Source organism: Argiope bruennichi, chromosome 5, assembly GCF_947563725.1.
Source record: "Argiope bruennichi chromosome 5, qqArgBrue1.1, whole genome shotgun sequence".
NCBI classification, from domain to species: domain Eukaryota; kingdom Metazoa; phylum Arthropoda; class Arachnida; order Araneae; family Araneidae; genus Argiope; species Argiope bruennichi.
Window position 1 is genome coordinate 92,075,148 of NC_079155.1, and position 19,967 is coordinate 92,095,114.

General features: G+C 30.7%; 1 protein-coding gene across 1 annotated transcript in view; it reads left to right on the top strand.

The window, feature by feature from the left end:
* The window catches only part of LOC129969107 (cell adhesion molecule 1-like), a 173,166-nt gene that overhangs the window by 143,982 nt on the left and 9,217 nt on the right, over positions 1 to 19,967 (top strand). The window contains exons 4-5 of the mRNA XM_056083517.1: positions 6,146 to 6,279; positions 13,291 to 13,528. Of these exons, the coding sequence (XP_055939492.1) occupies positions 6,146 to 6,279; positions 13,291 to 13,528 (372 nt within the window). The remainder of the gene's footprint in view (positions 1 to 6,145; positions 6,280 to 13,290; positions 13,529 to 19,967) is intronic.

Sequence of the window (19,967 nt, forward strand, 5' to 3'; positions counted from 1 at the left end):
TCCTTAGGCTGCTCTTGAAGGATGCAAAGAAGATCTTGATTTATTTTTGAAAAAAAAAGGACGTTATGTTTTTTTTTTTTTGAAAGACGCATTGCAGAAACTTGAAAAACAAAATAGCATTCGGAAATATAACCAAAGAGTAACCATATTGTTTTAATAATTTCATCATTTATGAAATTGTTTTTTGCTTGATTTGCTTTGTATTTACACTGGGTGCCTTGACACATGTGTGCATAATTTGAGAGTTATTATTTCTGTATTGATTATTCAATTATTTAATATTCAGTAAAATATTAGCAACTATTATAAAAAAATTGTCATATAGGTATTTTAGTGTGAAATTCAATGACACACACAAGAAGTAGATCTAAACCAATTTATTAACTCAACTCTGAACTCAGAACTGAGTGACTGACAGATCTTCTGCTTTTATACTAACAGGGAGAGTTCCAGAATACTTATCTGGAGACAGTAAGAAAAGTCCAGAACACTTGTCTGGAAAACTAAAGAAATGTCCAGAATCTTCTAGAACATGAAATAGAGGAAAACATAAAATCAAGTATTTAAATATTTACACAGACTGTGAATCGCATTGTCTCTAGCTGGATTCGAACTTACGATATCTTGATTATGAAACCAGTGCTATGACCATTCGGCCATGGCGAGTCGACTACCTCTTTTCAATGCGGCAATAATAATTATATGCTACATAGTTTCAAAATTGAAATTAATTTAAATAAAGTATAAAAGATTTCCTATTGGCAAACAATGTCTAACAACATTACTACGATATCTTCACGATATTGGCCGGGATTTAGAATATTCAAAAGCATCGTCGCGATATCGTAAAATATCTTGAGCTAATAGTGTTTACAGTGTTCGAATTGTTGAATATTAATCTCTAGGCTGTGCAAACGATGTAGAATTTGTTAGTTGGTATTTGGTTTCATTTTTTTTCCCGAGTATGTGTTCTTATCATTGTGAATGTAGTTGGTCTCGAGCTATAAACATCACCTTCTTGCGCCCCTAAAAAGAAATCTATTGGAGTTAGATACTGGAAGTAGGAGAGAAATAGAATTTTACTTTCTAATCTTAAACACCTATTTATCACAATTCTTTTAAAGTATTTCTTTATGTCATATAATAATTTAGAAGAATTCTGATGTAAATTTAACAATATATCCTATTTATGAACTAGTTACCATTATAAAGAATCAACATTTGTGCTAATACTATCGTATCGTTTTGAGCATAACATGGTTAATTTTAATCCTTATCACTCCTAAACATAATGAGATACATTATGTTTGTTCTATAGTTTTAATTCTAAGAGTTGTAGGTTTATTATAATTCCTAAAAATTGATGTAAATCTTTTTGGCACTATAAGGCTTTTATAATTATTATTATCAAACAAAATTGTGTAAATGATGCATTCTGTACAATGACAGTCAGACTGAACATAAGAATGATAAGGATTAATGTACTTTTTCTTTCCTTCCATGTGCAGTATTGATTTTCAAGTGTTAGATTAAAATACCGTACAAGATCTTTTTTCAGTAATTTAAGTTATAGCCATTTAAAGGCAAAATTTTAAACTTGATAAGGATTAATACTATTTTTCAGCCGGCGTCCTGGCATAGGGGTAGCGCGTCTGTCCCGGGTTCGAGTCCCGGTTTGGGCATGGTTGTTCTTCTGTTGTTCTATCTGTGAGATGTGTGAATGTGCCCTACTGTAAAAAGGGGTTGTGCAAGCGAATGAATGATGCGTGAAGTGGCGTGAAGTGAAAACATCAGAAGAATATGCAATACGATGCAAAATATAATTATAAATAAAATTATATACAATTTACCTTCATTACTAATTTTTTAAAGATGCAGATAATGAATTTACTAAACAGAGGATCTATAAATTTTGATTAGGATTTATATCATTTTCTCTTTAAAACTTATTTGTCGGCTGAGTTCGAACCGACATCTTTTCTTCATATTTTCTTAAATAAGTAATAAAATAATAAATAAATAATAATAATTTCATTTAGATTTTGTAGTTCTAAATAAAATGAGTGAGACGAATGCGAAACAAAATTTTAGGAATAGAAATCTTTTGATCTGCTTTTCAGAAAATATTCTTTAAACATTAATGTCTATTTTTACTTCTTGTATTTATATATACATTACCCACCTTTGGCGACCAGTTGGTTTACGAAAATATTCTGTATTTACTTTCAATTTAATCTCTTATGCATAACTTAACTCTCACGATTACTCTTTGAAAATGTTTTTATACATGAATTGTCATAAGCATCAAAGCTGTATTCTTTCAATTGTCTTACATCTATTTGGTACAATGTTTATACGCACCAAACTAATAGAACCAAGTTCCATGATTTCACTGTGCTATTTAGAAACCGTGACTGTCCAGGTAATTTTCAATTGTAGTATTGTCATTTCACTTACATGTTCGGTGTATATACAGATGTTAAACTAAATGCTTCTTCTTTTGATTTTAACAATGGAAAGAAATCACTCAGTTAATATTTTATGAAAAAAATAAAATAGATTAAAAATATTTATTTCTCAAAATTATGCAAAAACTAATTTGAAAAAGTTGCCAGAAGTCAGAATTAATTTACATGACATCGAAATGGATACCATTAAAAAATAATTTTCTTAAAATTTGAAAATAGTATAAAAGTTGATTTAGTGCAATCATATTTTCTGGAATTACCGTGAAAAAATTCTAAAATGAGTTATTTTTAATCAATAAAATTTCAAGATAATCATTTCGAAACATATATTCCATACTCGAAAGTTATATTTACCAATGCTCTACGCCTAACGGTTATTCCTACAGAATGCCAAAATACACATTCATACACACACATTTCCTTCATTATTAATACAGAGGCCGCGGTGGCAAGGTCTCGGCTTGTGAGCCGTAGGATTTCTGGTTCGAGACCCGATTCTACCGAAGATCCATCGTGTAAGGGGGTCTGTTGCACGTTAAATCCGTCATGCCAAACGCCCTCCCGATGGTGTGGTGTGGTGTGGTGTGGCGTGGAGAGGGGGTGCCAGCTCAGGTGTCGTCCTCGTCATCTGACCGCGGTTCAAAATTGCGAGGTTCAAAATTGCGAGGTCCGTCCCAAAATAGCCCTAGTGTTGCTTTACAACGGGAAGTTAATATAACTAAACTAAATTAACTCATTATTAATACAGATAAATACAAATTTACACAAAATGTATGAATATTTAGTAAATTTTAATTTTCTTGAGGTAATTTAACTAATTTCTCGCTTCCACCTCAACATTTTCCTAATATATCTATGTATTATAAATGAAAATATCTTGGAAGAAACAATTTTCTTTAAATTTTATTTTTTATGGTGACATTCAAAATAATTCATATCCTCATTTTAGTATTCCTTCATAACTGTACAAGTCATTCGCGAACAAACCTTGCAAGAAACAGCTTTTCGATCTCTTAATTGACGACCCACCATTTTCGATAATTTATATCGGCCGATGGAGTCCCTGCACTGCGTGATTTGTAATCAGAAGGCTTATAAACGTGGGATGAATTGGCCCGGGAGAAATTCTGTAATCTTCCTATTATCCTCATAATGGCCATTCGGGTCCTATTATTCTCGTGCCTGTACCCTTGACCGTTCGGGGATCAAAATGAATCCGTTGCTTCCGGCAGGATGGTATGGAACTTTCCGTTGATCGCTAATAGCGGATATGATAACAATAAACTCGAGGTTAAGTAGGTTGTTTTGATCAAATTAAATGATAAACACTTCTGTGAAAAATTTTCTTATTGAATGAGGTTGAATTAGTATTATCCTAAAGATGTCCACCTCCCACTCAGAACAAGTATTTTGAATATTAAAAAAAAAAAAAAAAGACTTCCAGATGTTGATTTTTTCCTTTGAGATCTTTATAGAGATAAAATCTGGGGGATTGTACGTATTTTATGTATGTTAACAATAAATACAATGTAATATTGTCCTATCATTTTATACTAATGCCGTTTTGTGCGAACTAATTTGCTGAAATATGTTCCAATTAATATGAAATAAAATTGATTCCATAAATGTTAACATTCTTTGTAAATATGTACTAATTTTTTTTAATCAAATTCCCCACTAAATAATCGAAGTAAGTTTCATAAAACATTAATTTTTTGAAAAGGTAAAAAAGAAGACATTGAAATCGTAAAAGAAATCGTTATCTATATTTTCAAGAGTTTTTAAATTTTATAAAAAGTTTTTGTGGAATAAGTAAGTTTATCCCACGCAATAAGATTTTTGAATATCTCACTGCTTATAGATAAATTGCATGACACACATACGCAAGGATTCTAATGGTAGAAAAATATAACTCATTTTGATATTAAAACATTTCATTTGTATCAAATTTTAGATCAAATGCATTCACTTTTTTTCACTGTGAAATAAAATAACGCTAATAACGAACTATATTTACTATGATTGTTCTCCTGTGTGTTACCATTTAAGTTGAATGAAATTGTATACTCATTTTTGATATCCTCCCAACTTATTAACTTAGGCTCTGCCACTGCAATGAAACAAATTATGCGATTTTTTTTTTCATTCCGTTTATTTATAAGTAAATTTCTACTACTACAACAGGTGAAAAGAAGGGGTTTTTGTGGTAAAAAGGTATAAGCCATCCAAAAGTTATGGCTTATCATTACAGAATTATCCATTAGAATTTATTGAACTTCTTCATCGTCGTTTGGAAAACTCTTCAAGAATTTTTGTGTCTAGAACCGTTCAGTAATGCATGCATACAATAACCAAAAACTGACATGAAGACTTTTCAATAGATAATTAAAAGTAAAGTTTTAGTTTAATTTTTAATTTTTTATTGGTTAAATTTTATTTAATTTTTTCATTTAGTTCCAGCTCATTAGTAAAATGATTTTGCTGTTCCAGAAATGTTTGTTTTTTGTTTGACAGTGTGGCTTTATAGAACTTCACCACAGTATCGCAGAGATACGCATTTTTGAATATAAAATATCCTGGAATTGGAATTTGGTTTGAAAAAGATCCAACTGCTTGTCCACCAAGGCAATTTCCTTCATTTCAAAGTCCTTGAATTCAACTCCATTATGTTTTTTTTCTTGGAGATTTATTGAATCCATTGTATTGAAATTGAGTGGATTGAAAGAACAAACTTATTAAACATTTCGTCTAGTGCTTATATGTTACAGAATACTTGGAGAGTGACATTTGTGCATTTTTTTTTATCAAAGGTACACACATCGAAATCTATAGACACTACACACATCGAATTTTAGAACATAATGGAGCGTTCTTCTTATTTAAATAATGTTTAGAATTTTAATGGTTAGTTCCATAAAAATTATAGCTTTTGGATACTTTTAATCTCAACTCCCTGCATCAAATGTGTATTATATAAGTTTAGAAGAGAATAGAAAAAAAATTTGAAATAATTATCTATACCAATGAAAAATTCCCACGATAGTCAATCTGACTCTTTAGTTGTAAATTATTTGAATCTACAGTAATATAAGTCTTTTTCACCAACAACAAGTATATTATCCTCAGAGAACACAAAAATATTATTAAGGTCAAACTTACTTATGTTTAATTTCATGTACAATTCATAGACATGAGCCTGTGAATGGCATGTAGCGGATTGTTATGTGCGATTATAGAACCTGGAACCTTGTGGTTCGCAACCGAGTAACAAGACCACAAGACAAAAGCAACTGCCCGTGTTTCGTAACTGTTAACTGGCTTATAAGCTTTTCACCACAGTATCCTCTTAACTATCCGCTACAGGCATAACGACTAAAATGAACTTTATGCTAAGAGGCAAACGATACAATACCATTCATATCGTTTCCACACTATTAACTTCATTTCAGAGGTACATTTATATTTTTTTAAGAAAAGCAAGATATTAATTTACAAATACGAATAGATTTTTCCATTCTAAAATATCTCACAGAATCTGAGAAATATTTCTGTAAATATAACAAAGGCATTCAATGTTATAATATTTTTAATCATATTTCTTAATCAAAATGAATAAATTATTTGATCTAAAAATCTACCATTTATTTCATTAATAAGACGCTTTTATTACTTTTCAGTCTTGCCAACGGAAGGACCAACAATTACAGGCGGTCGCTCTAAATACAGGATTGGGGATACTGTCCATGTGAACTGTACATCATCCAAGTCGAAACCAGCAGCCACTTTAAGATGGTACATCAATGACGAACTGGTATGTTAAAAAAGGATAATTAATAATTATAATACATTAAATAATAAAGATTTAACACTAAATTATCTGATTTTCTTTGAGCTGAAAATATCCCGACAGGTCATTTGCAATTTTTTCGATGTATATCAATATGCTTGCTGAAATAATTTCTAAAGTAGAATAGAGGATAAGAAACAATCAGCGGGATCATTGGCATTGGGATACAATAATTACGAAATATTACACTTTGGCGTAAATATAGCATTTTCGTATAATCCTTGGCGAGTTTTTGGATACTTGGCGAGTTTTTTCTCGATCAATCCACGCATGCGGATAATAGTATCGAAAAATCGAATTTATGTTTTAGACACGTTTTCCCCAACAGATTCAAATAAAACTTTGAGACAAAATTACTCTTATATAAAATCGCATACAAAATTTGATACACTGAAATCATTGTATCTTTTAGTTATTACGTTTAAATTTTTCTTGCCCGCGTCCTGGCATAAGGGTAGCGCGTCTTTCCCGCGATCTGGGTGTCCTGGGTTCGAGTCCCGGTTCGGGCATGGTTGTTCTTCATCTGTTCTATCTGTGAGATGTGTGAATGTGCCCCCCCCCAGTAAAAAAGGTGTTGTGCAAGCGAATGTGATGCGTGTTTGGCTAAGACGTACTCTTGTCCCTAGTTGGCATTACTAAAAATAAGAGACGTTCCCTTGGCTTAAAAGGGCAAGATCCATGGCAAGTGCCATTAGAAACAACAACAACATGTTTCTAAAAGTACAGACCAGCAATGGCAATTACTTTTTGGATTTGACTGAACATTTGACAGGTGTCTAGTCTCTAGATGTTAATTCAGTGTATCGAATTTTATCAATATAGCTGACTTCGTTTTGTAGTCATCATGTTAAATTATATTTGAACAACCGAATAGACATAAATCCTCTGAGAGAATTTTTCTCAAAATTAAAAAGAAAGACGCAAATTTGAGATAAAGACCGCATTCCATACGTTTTTAGGTTATCTTTATCACAGACAGATAGACTGGCATTGTCCAAAAATGGGTTTTTCGAATTCCGGGAGATCTGAAATGTAGAGATTTGTCAAAATCTCGAGTTCGAATTTTTGATTACTATACTTTCTCTGTACTTCACATATAAGAAAGTGTGTCACTGAACCTGAGCTGTAAAATAAAGGGTTCCAACTTCTACAACGGTGGAAAACTTGAATTCATATGTGTACGTCGACGTATAATGTATTAAATATGTACAGAAACTTCAATCAGGAATTCTAACAGTTATTACCGAAGGCATTGAATCATTATTCAAATATACTTATCACAAAAGAGTAATCATTTAACCTCGAAATAGTTCATTATTATAACTAATCTAAAATATTGTCATTAGTTAAAGAATTTAACACTGTAGTTTTTGTAGCTTTTATACATCAAAAAGCACTAAAAATTGTATAAGCAGATTTTTTTTTCGTTAATTTTTATTTTCATACTTAACTATAATAATACTTCCAACATAAATTTTGTAAAATGTGACACAAATATGCGTCCACGGCTGCTGTGCTGTCATCTGAGGAACTTTTTCCCAGCACCCATTTGACTGATATTTGGTATTATATCATTAATCTTAGTTGTTCTCAAGTGCTTTGTCGTTCTTTATCCCATTTATCCTCTAGTGATCTTTTTTCAGGATCCAGATTATTATTTTTTCGCCTCCAATCCCTTCGCCTTTGCCTTCTTTGCTTTGGTTTTCTTCAGCAAGAAAAAAATTGTGCTGAAGCTTATACTTAGCTTTTTCACGCCATTATTTTTTTCTATGATATGTAATATGAGGCAACTGGAAAGAGGGTAAAAAATAAAGCCTGCTTTCATTTATAATACATTTCCTGCTTCAAATTATACATAATGTGCTGATTTAATTTTAGGAAACGTGAGGTTTTCGCAACTAATTCAGAAAAAAGATCTTAAGTATATGTCATTTAAAAATATATTAATTTAAGAAGTACAAAATTAATGAAAAATTGGTTTCATGGTCCTTTCCAAAATGACTTTTGTTAACTGATACCTTATATATTATGGACCTTTAATAAGAGGAATAATATAAATACTGAAAATAACGTATATCTTATTCAATTTGTACAGAAAACTAAGTTCTTGTCAAGTTAGCAACAATTGTTTTTTTAGTTGCATAGTATCAACATTTATTTGTGTTGTAACTGGAAAACATCATGCAAAAAATCTAAAATTGTTTCATTTGTGTTTGCCCAAAACATAATTTTGTAGCAATGTCCGTCTGTCTGGGAACAACAATATGATTGATAATTAAACAAAAACAATATGATTAATGACATTACATATAAAGGATATCCACTCTAATCGTGGTCCAAGAGTTAATCTCTAAAATTTTAGAAATAGGTATATAGTTTCAGTTCGAAAGATGTTCTAAATGACAATGAACGAAACAACACATAATATAATTCTTAAAATGGATGTTCTATGGGGATAAAAAATTGAAAAAAATTGAAATAGTTCGCAGGTCCTATGATTCACATTTAATAAAATATTCTTGAGACTTTGATTCTTCAAATAAAAATATATTATTTTACTGCAACTAAAACTAACCAAATTTTGAAGCTTTCAGTAACAATATTTCAAACGATTTTACGACCATTTCAACAATCCACCGTTTCCACTCCAAACATGACCAAAAAATGCATTCTCTATTTAATTAGCTTATTTTCTTACGATATTCATTATAAATTGCATGCATCCTGAAAGACGAGAGCAACAATTTTGATTTACTTTATAATTTAGCTTTACGATGTCGAATCTACATTTATATTCAGTCTTAATTCGATAATATATCAAAATTCAGTCAAAAGTGGTTGTTGCATAAGAAATTCAGAGTAATCAAAGCAAATTTGCATTCCACATTGATTCCCCTTTAATTTTAACATTATCTTCATTTAATCAATCAATCGAGAATTTTAGATCGAAGCATTAGAAGGCGGATCCATAGAAGATTACCCAATCAATAGATTCCATTATCAATAGATTTAAACAATATACACAATTTTATAATGGAAATTTGTGATCCGATTCAGGGGAAATCCGTCAAATAGAAGTTAATTTCTTTATTTATTTATACATTCCTTAAAATAAATCATCAAAAAAAACGCATACCCTTGCCAATCGGAGGCTCTCACCCTCGTACCACCTTATGCGAAATGGAGCTTGGCAATCTTGGCATAAACTAAAACTCGCCAAGTAAAGATACGCAAGTACCGAATTTTCCTCAAAGCAACTATAAATGGGAAGAGGTGTATGAATTTATCACCAGAAACATTGATCTGTACAAAACTTTGGACCAATTCAGTCGACGTATTGAAAGTCTATCAAATTGTTTATTCATGTGCTCTGGCAAACAATAATTCAAAGACGAGACAATTTAGAAAATTTAATTTTAAAGTTTGAACATGACAAAAAAAACTTGTAATCTCTAACAAGTAATGGTTTCTAAGGAAAGTAGCATGTAAACACTTTTATTGACTACATTAGGTAAATAAATACAACATGCGCTATATTACATGAAAAATATACGAAGATAAAGATCCAGTTTAGTTTAGTAATATTAACGTCCCTTTATAAAGCAACATTAGGGCTATTTTCGGACTGACTTCGTAATTTTGAACCACGGTCAGATGACGAGGACGCCATCACAGCTGGCACTCCCCTCTCCACACCACACCACACCAACGAGAGGTTTGGCACTGATGGATTTAACGTGCAACAGATCCCCTTACACGACGGTTCTTCGGTGGAATTAAGTCTCGAACCTGAAACCTTACGGCTCGTGAGCCGAGACCTTACCTCAAGGCCACCGCGTCGCAAGTTAAAATGCTAAGAACATTTTTGCTAATTTAATAAAATATTCAGAAAAAATTTAGTAAATAAAATCTCTCAAAATGTTTATAGATACAATTTATAGATATTTTTTGAATTCCTAAACGTACCTTTTAGAAGGTTAGTAAAAATGTTGATTTTTTTTTTCTCTCATTTGTTTGCCTAGTAAATATAATGCTGCTTTGAACGACCCTTGAGAATTCACTTTTCTTTGATCGTCGTTTTCGCGGCGGCTTCAATTGATGACAATTAGATGCAGCTGCTCTTAATGTCAGTCGACATGGGTAATCTTATAGTAAGTTGCAGTGCTGCCAAGTTTCTTACACACAACTCCGATGCTCACGAAGATTTTTCCATAACTTCTTGCGCATTTCTTTTGATTCCATACATTTTTTGTAAGGTTTTTCAGGCATTTTAATTTCAAGATTTTTTAAATATATCGATATATTTCCATTTGAATTTATACATTTGCGATTTACTTCTATATTAAACTTACTGTATTTCGAGTGGTTGAAAGCATATTCCTGGAAATTTGATTGAAATGAATTCATTAGTTTATTCAGATTTCAATGAATGGATTAAATGAAATATCGACAAATATAGAAGTTCCAAATTTATTTTTAAAAACTCATTAGAAAACTAAAAGAAAAAGCATAACATTTTCCTTGTATTTCATATCTAAATTTAAAAGATTCCCTTTTTTTTTTATAAGAGTCCTGACTCCATATATCTAGAATTTCAATGATACAAACTTTTTTTAAATTTAATATTTATCCAGACAATATATCAAATTGCTTTATCTTATTTGTTGTGAGTTATAAATAGTTTTCAAGAGAGTATGGATGGTAATAAATGAATACATCGTTTAAAATCAATCGTGTAAAAAACATTATTGTATTAGGTTTCGTTTCGTTAGGAAAATTCGTTTGAATTCAGGTATTTATAATAAACGTTTATCTTTGAAAGAAATCGGCATGGACTTCAATAAATGCGTTTACACACGTAATTGCCATTTTATCCATAAAATATTATTTAGATACTTTTCATTTTATCAGAAATCAGAATCTGATTTTTTTTTTTTTTTCATCTACACAATATCATTCAGTGACTATATTTAAAATTATTCATCTTAAAAGTCTTTAAGGAAGAAAATAAAAAAGAGGGTCATTTATCATTTCAAACATATTTACACAATATGGATTCCTTGGTTTTCAACTTCGCAGTTCCGTGAAGAAAATCGAGCACTTATATGTAATCTCCTGATTGTATACAAATTTCAATCAGGAGGTAATACAACAGGAGTAATAATTACTTACAGAAAACTACGCTTGTTCCTACCTTCGTAGTGCAATAAAAGGAATCGAGTACAGTACACTCCCGATTATCCGCGGAATTGGGTGGCGCGGCCGCCGCGGATAACAAAAATCGCGGATAATCCGAAAAAAAGCTAAAACCGGGTATAGCAAAAGAGAAAACAGTCATTCCAACTTTGGAAAATCGTTTTATGTACAAGAAAACGTAAAATAAACAGCAGGAAATGTTTAACTAACGCTTAATATTTTAGTATATCACTCAAAACTAACCTAAAATGCATTTTGTTAATGAAAACAGAAAAGTGCTTTGTACTTACGAGAGGCGTCAAGGATACACAGAAAAATTAATACATATGTACTGTTTTAATACTGTAATGTATTATGTAATTACAAAAGCATAACTGTAAAACTACGCCTTTTTGAAGAAATCAGTCATTTGTATTTGTTTCTTGCTTTGGAAGCATTTTCTCTTTGCTTGGAAGCAAGAAAAAAAAAACACTTAGTGCGGCATGCGCGGATAATCCGCCCGCGGATAATCGGGAGTCTACTGTATTTTTTCAGTGGCTGAGGAGAGGCCTTAACAGTCCATTAGTTAGGTTCAAACACTGTTGAAGAAAAAATACTTATTAAATCATCTAGGTTTGTACTGAACTTTATACTACAGAGAAGAAAAACGATTATTTATTTTGGGTATCAAAGCTTCCATATTTCAAGTTAAAGTATCTATTGAACATATTATAAACTTACACAGAGGGGCAAACGTTGTGTTCAAGCCTATCTTTAATGGAAAAATTGAACATTTATTTTGGTATCATGTATTCCATCATTCGAGTCCAATATCTGGCACTTATACAATGCGATTCGTTTGGTGATCAAGTTCATATTGCAAAAAAGAGATACTAATATTTACTTATTTTTGGTTTATTCCTGTCTAGCGATTAGGTCCAAAACCAAAAATAAAATTTACAAATTTGGGCAAAACGTCATTTTACTGCTAACTGCGTTTTTGAATAATTGTAGCTACATACACATGAACAAAAAATTAGACAGACAACTTATCATTTAAGGAGTTTAGTTTAAAATTCAATAAATTTCAAAAGTGACATGCTCTAAAATGTATTCATTTAGTTTGTCATTTATTGTATTTGTTACCAAAAAATATACAAGTTGACAAATTTAGAATTAAATTGGATTAGATCAGTAATTCTAGTACTAAACCTACATACCAAATTTCATATGTCAACCTTTATTATGTTCTTGAGTTATTGTGATTAAATGATCAATTTAGAATTTAAAGATAAGAATTCTTTAGAATATAAGAAAAAACAAACTTTATGGTCGATCTGAAAGAAATCTTAAATTCTAATGACTTGAAAAAATATCACAATTTTTCTCTTTGGCTGTAATTCTTTATTGTTAACACTGAAAACTCTGCGATTCAGATCTACTTAATAATGAATCTTTCCAGAAAATGTAATCTTTTTTTTTAATTAAATGTGTCAAAATTGCAACTAAAATTACTTAATTTTCAGAAGTTTTCCATTTTATAACATGTTCGTTCCATAAATTATAATAATTATCACAGATAATTTATCAATGTTTTTTAAGAACAGGGGAGCATTACTTTAAAAAAATAGATGGAAAGAGACTCAAGATACTTTGAACCAAACCAACAACTATAATTGAGATATGTTTCCGTTTCAAAAGTAGTAGTTTTGTAATTTTATCCATGCGTTAAATTTGCTATTATTTACGGAAACAAAATGAGATTGCAAGAGTCGATTTTTATTTCCTCTTCCCCTTCAGGCCACATCGGACAGTGAGCTAGAGCATTCGACCACCCTGCACTCGGACGGACTCGAGACCTCCAGCCTGAGCCTGAAGTTTACGGTGAACGAGATGCACTTCAGGCGGGGCAATATGAAGCTAAAGTGCACGGCCACCATCTCCCGAGTTTACACCATGAGCAACGAGGAGCTCGTTTTTGGATCTGGACTGCGCCAACAAGCCTCTGGGCTGCACATAACGGAAAAGAGCAGCCACGGTAAGAAACTGCATTTATTGAATTAGTGTGTATAGATAGTTTTACACATCTATTCAGTTTCGTCTGAAAGAATTCAATTTGAAATGCAGCGTGCTTTAAATTGGTGAGATTAAAACAGTCTGTATTTTTAGGCGCAGTATATTTGTGTATTAAAATCCATTTTCTCTTAAAACTTTTCAGGTGAAGCAATGTTTTTATTTCTGTTTGTGTTTCATCTGACAGGAAAAAGAAAGGTTTAAAAGTTTGTAGCAGAACTGGTCTCACATTGAATTGCTCTTCCTTTAAGGTATCTGTCTACGTGCGAAGACAAATTTTTGAAAAAACTGTTTAATTTTCATTTTTAGTTTATTTTTGAGGTTATTGCAATTCAAAACAATGAATAATACCATTTAAAAAGTTTTATGTAATTTGCAACTCAGTCAAATGGGGAAATTTGGGTAAAAAACTGTGAAAATTGGTGTAAAACGCAAAACATCCTAACAAGAATTCTAATCAAAATTTTCAAATTCTTTTTCTACAAAATATAGTTAGAGCTTTAGTGAAGGCAATGAACTAGGATCTAAGAAATATTTGCATTTATAAGAAAGTTATAGCAGTTCGAGTATTTCCTAACTGAAAATTTATCAAAATTCTTATGCATAAACAACATTAATGAGCTCTAAATAAAAAACTATTCACAAAACTATAATCCTAGTTCATTGCCTTTAGGATAGTATAAATAACATACATACAAAATTTCATTAAAAAATATTCATAATATTTTGAGATATCATGTTTTGCGTATCAAAATTTTTACAAAATTAAAGTTCCTCAAAAAATGCATTTAAAGTTTTTAATTGTGTTTTATGAAAAATATCTCTCTTCATTTTTATTAATATTCACCACATTTATATGATACACCTTCTTTGTTAACAATTTTATCTGTTTTCTTCTTTCTAACAGCTCTTAATTTTTTCCTGGCAACTTTTGTTGTACCCAATGACTGCCTTTTTGACGTGATGATTCTTTCTTTATCGAGAGAAAGGAAGTGTCTCAGGGTATAATCCCCAGGAGTTATTCCCAGTTCAAAAAAAATTGCCAAGAGACCATAAAATCCATCATTAAAAATTATTGCAGTTATTGATGCTCCCAAACGTAAAGTCTGTAGCTCCACAAATGTGTTTTTGGGAATTATTGTCCACAAAAGATTATTGAAGCTTTCATTGGCATTTTGAGTCTTACCGTGTAAGCATTTTTTCAATAAGTTTTGATCGCATAGCTGCATATATGTTGGCTTAATGATTTTAATAATGTTCTTTGGAAGACCTGCATTTGTTTCTTTGAATTTTTTTCCACAGGAAATTGCACGTTGATATTTACACCAACTGTCCTTTCTTGTTGGGCACTGTCCATGCATGGGATGTTTATTATTAGAACATGTGTGAGCAAATGCAGCAATGGTTGCACTCTGCATTTGCAATAAATTCCCTGAATTAGCTCTAATTGCTATCCCATAGTAATTTTGCAACTTATTTATGAAGGAGTCTGTTAATTTCCCTTTGCCACCAAGAGATTTATTCGATGACTTTAATTTTCTCAAACGAGTGCCTACTCGCTTCTGAATATGGCCAATGCATTCCAGTTTTGAAACGGAATCTTTCCCATAAATGTCTTTAACTGTATCATAGCCCTTAGAGTCACCATCTCCATAGTATTGTGAATAAATGAGTTTACGACAACTCTTGGAACGCTCAAATATTCTGTAAGCACCAAGCACTTCCATACTTCCAGATGAACCCTTATGATTTGCACACTGATGTTTTGATGCACATGATAAATTCAGCTTTTTCGTGTGACACCATTGGCAAAACTGAGACATCACTTCAATATCCAGCACCTTACCACATGTCACAGAGATTGCACTCACTACTCCATTCAGTGATGAAAATCCTCTCCGTTGCCATGTTCCATCAACAGATACACCACATTCAGTAATAGCAGCAGGGTTTTTATTGTCTTTTAACTCAGTAGCAGCAATATTCATTGAATTTTCTGCAACAGAACGAGCAGTACGAAGAAACTTCAGTTCCTGCATTCTGAATGCTTGTTTGGAAAGAAAAGATGGAAAATTGAGGGTAGCAAAAAAATTCTTTCCAGCCGTATAACCCTTTCCAATGATTCTAAGTGCACACACAAGTCGAGTGTTTATTTCATTGGATGTGTTTTTCTTTTTAGATGAAGAAAATCCTTTGTAAAAGGAGCAATTCTTGCATTTGAGGCAGAAATTCGAACACAATCCAAAGGTAGAATCCTCTATCAAATACAAGTTGCTTTTGAAGCATAAAGGACAACATAAAAGAGTAAAAACACTTATTAATATCTCGATATCCATAATTCGAAATCCAGAAAGGTTATTTGTTTTCAAATCAGGAACATTATCTTCACATAACTGCGAATTCAGCAGTTTCTTTTCGCTGCAAGTCTTTTGTTTTGAATCTGATACACCAACAGAGTCTGCAGCTTGCATGGAAGAAGAATGCCTATTTCCATGAAACTTTCGTTTCTTACTTCTGTTAATGCTTTTTCCACCCATTTAAAACACTTTTTAAACAAAAAGCAATAAATATTCAAATCAAACTAAGCTGTATTCACTCGAAAAAGCAAAGTAAATAAACATATAACACGAGACGAGCAGATGTTTTCAAACGTAAACAATGTTCGAGAAGCAGCTGTTGCCAATCTTTTCTGTATATAAAGAGCTGAAAATTAATTCAAATTTAGGTGGCTTGCATATAGTTTTGTATAAATTTAAAAAAATAATTAATTTCTGATTTTAGGAGCGTATGTTTGATGAAACGACGAAAAACATTCAACTTCCGGTAAGCACTTCCGGTTTCGTTTTCGACTCTTTTGAATTACATAAATCTACATTTCTCCATTTCTATCAATCGTAGGAGAAAAATAAATACAGATTTAGAAAGCTAAATAAATGCACTTTAAAATAAAAAAAAATTGTGAATTTTGACCAAAAGTGGCCTTTTAGACGTAGACAGATACCTTAAGTATTTCTAATTTTCCATTCGTACGAGGCTCCTATGTAAAATTTATATGTTCAAATTAAGAGTGTTTTGGGTTCAATCGCACGAGTTCGCAAATTTGCTACCGATTAGTAAATGCTTAGTATACAGTATCTTTCTCTCTCATAACAATAAAGTTAAATTTTCATAGTTAATGTAAAGACTTTGTATTTTTCAATAGAGAAAGAGAAAAATACTAGTAGAATTTTTGACAACTGGTCACACGTGCATATTTGAATAACTTTTAAAGATAATATTGAACTAATGTGTGCACTAAGAATTTGATTGTTTCAGTAGGCTGCATCACTACTGAATCCAGAAGAGCTAGGATCCATTAATCAGTAGTTGTGGAACATGTGGTGAAAGCTTATAAACCAGTTAACAGCTACGCTACATGAGCAATTGCTTTGTATTGTGGTCATGTTACTGGGCTGCGAACCACAAGGACCCAGGTTCTATCCTCGCTCATAACAATCCGCTACTAACGAAATGATATACGTAAATAGATTACGTTATATCGAACATCTGTCAACAAATACATACAGCATATTCAGATAGCAAAATAAAGACTATACTTAAGAACATTTCCGGTTGTTTTAGGTTTCATGACTTATTTATATTTCTAAAAGCTCCGAATTCAATTCCGAAATTTTAATCGCTTTCGAATCGTACAAACTTACCTCAATCTATACAGCATTTAAAATGCTCAATCAGCTAAAGTAAAGAATCATTAACCTTCAATCTACGAGCCAGTATTTGCAGTATGAAATATTGATTGACATTGGTTATGTGACAAGCAATTTTTTTCAAGCAGTTATTATCAAATAAAATCTGGACCATATAGATATAAACAATTCGTGGTTCATATATCCTGAAGGAATTTATAAATATAATGATTAAGAAAACAATGACAAGAGTTTAGTATTAAAATTAGATAGCACTTTAGACAGTAACTACTGTAATAAGTGGTATATCTTTTGAAATGTTTCAAACGGAACAATTTCTAAAACACCTCTAAATAGATATATGGTTTTGGTTTAGATTTTACTGTATTTAAATTATGTTTAGATCAAATGTATCCTTCATTGCATTATAATAATAATTGTAATAACTTCATTTAATATTTTGTATTTTAATGTAAAATATTAATATTTTTTAGTGAAGATTATCCATTAGGGTTTCTTTTAATACAAAAAAAAACTCTTCTGAATTTCATCGGAATACTTGTATAACTATATTTACGTAATCAAACATTGTGATTATTATTGTTTCTTTTTAATATTAAAATCGATTAATATCCGAGTATAACTTATTTTGATTTACATCAAAAATACAATTTTTGTAAACATCTGTTCCCTTCAGTTTCCTGCATCATATTCTGAGTGAAAAAAAATTATAAAAATTCCATTCTTTTTGTGCTTTTTTTGGGGCCAAGAACAAAGGCTCTACTATTAATTATTAAAATGCTTAAATGGAAAGCTGCTTAAAAATTAACATTTTTCCTATTTGGAATAATTAAGAATATATGAAAGCTGGATCAAATACTTTATTACTTTTATGATTCATTATGAAAATAAAAAATGGTTTTAACTGGAAAAGAAATGAATAAATGCAAGCAAAATATCCGTGATAATGAAAAAAAAAATATATCAATTATAAATAAAAAAAATATCGAGTAAAGAAAACAAAAGCATTAGTAATATTTGATTAGAAAAAAATTTCATAAGCCCTTTTCATCGAGTAATAATTCTGTAATCTCTAGATTCTGTCTTAAATCGATATGAAAATCAATGCTCATATATAAGTTTTTTTTCTTTGTTTGTGTTCTATAATTTAGGCTCTTTCAAGCATTTTACATAAAGAAACAGATCAATTAGTCTTATAATTACTGCTTATTTAACTTTTTTTCCATATTGATTACTCATATTTTGATTAAGAAAATTTTCCTTTTGACCAAACTTATTCATACGCACCTGGTATGGCGTGGTGTGGAGAGGGGGTGCCCGGTCAGGTCTCGTTCTCGCCATCTGACCGCGGTTCAAAATTGCGAAGTCCGTCGCAAAATAGCCCTAGTGTTGATTTAAAACGAGACGTTAATATAAATAAACTAAACTACTCCTACGCACACAATAAGGAAAGAAACAATAAGAAATCACTAAGGAAGTGATTTACTCATCACCCTGTGTACTAAAATAACGGAAGCTCTTTTAAGTCTTTTTAAAATTCGAAACGGCGTCTCATATAAGCAAAAAAATAAAGTATATCTATAGAATCAATAATAATTTGATTATGCTGAATGTATTGAAAAAGTTTGCAGCGCCTCTGTCGGTGAATATGAAATTAATGAAATTATAAAAAAATAACTCAAAAAAATAAAGAAAATCGGCCAAAAAGTCCAATTTAAAAATGTAGGCTATACTGTAATAAAAACACATAAGTTTCAGGAAGTTATCTGTAAAATTGGCTTAGATATTTGCAATTAGAATTATAATTTTCCGAGCTTAGCAAACTCGCGAAAGGGCATTCTTCGATACATTATGAATACATACACTTTTCAAGTGATGGAAAGTTGATAATTTTAATTGCCAATTTCTAAATGATGTTTAAATTTCGTGACAATAAATTTAAAATTTATTGTAAAAGAATAAATTTAACATAACCAACAAAACTGTTGATCTGTACAAGTTATATCATTTAATTATCTATTAAATGTATATATGGTGATTCCTTTTATAGAGTTGTGTTTCCATTAACTCAAATATGATAAATTATTTGATTATTTTACGAACGCAGGTATAACAACTGACCGTACATTTTGAGAAAAAGAATCATTATCTAAAACTATTACAAAGAAAAATAATTTTTCAATTATTGAAAAATTAATTATTATATTATAAATAATCCATTACACAGTTTGTTAATTCAGTTTGTTTAGGAAACAATGCAATCTTAGATATAAATCTACATGATAATACACATTATAGATTACTATAATACATCGATTACAGATTCCATGTCTGTGTTTAAATAATCGATTAATAGAATAGAGGTCAAAAAATGAGATTCTTTCTAAAGATTATATATATATATATATATATATATATTACACCCTTATTTAAAGTAGCTTTTGCTCAGTTCTTCTGGTTTTCTAAAAAAATATTAAAAAATTACTTTTAGTTAATTAGCAAATGTTATTTAATATAAATTTGACAGTTTTTGAATTATTGTTATTATTGTGATCATTATTATTGCCTAAAGGCAAGCATTTAAAAATCCAATAAAAGACAATACTGTAAATGTATTCATACTTTTTTACAAGATTTCTATTGAACATCCTAATCTATATTTTTATAATAAATATTTCCAGTGACAAATAGACTTAA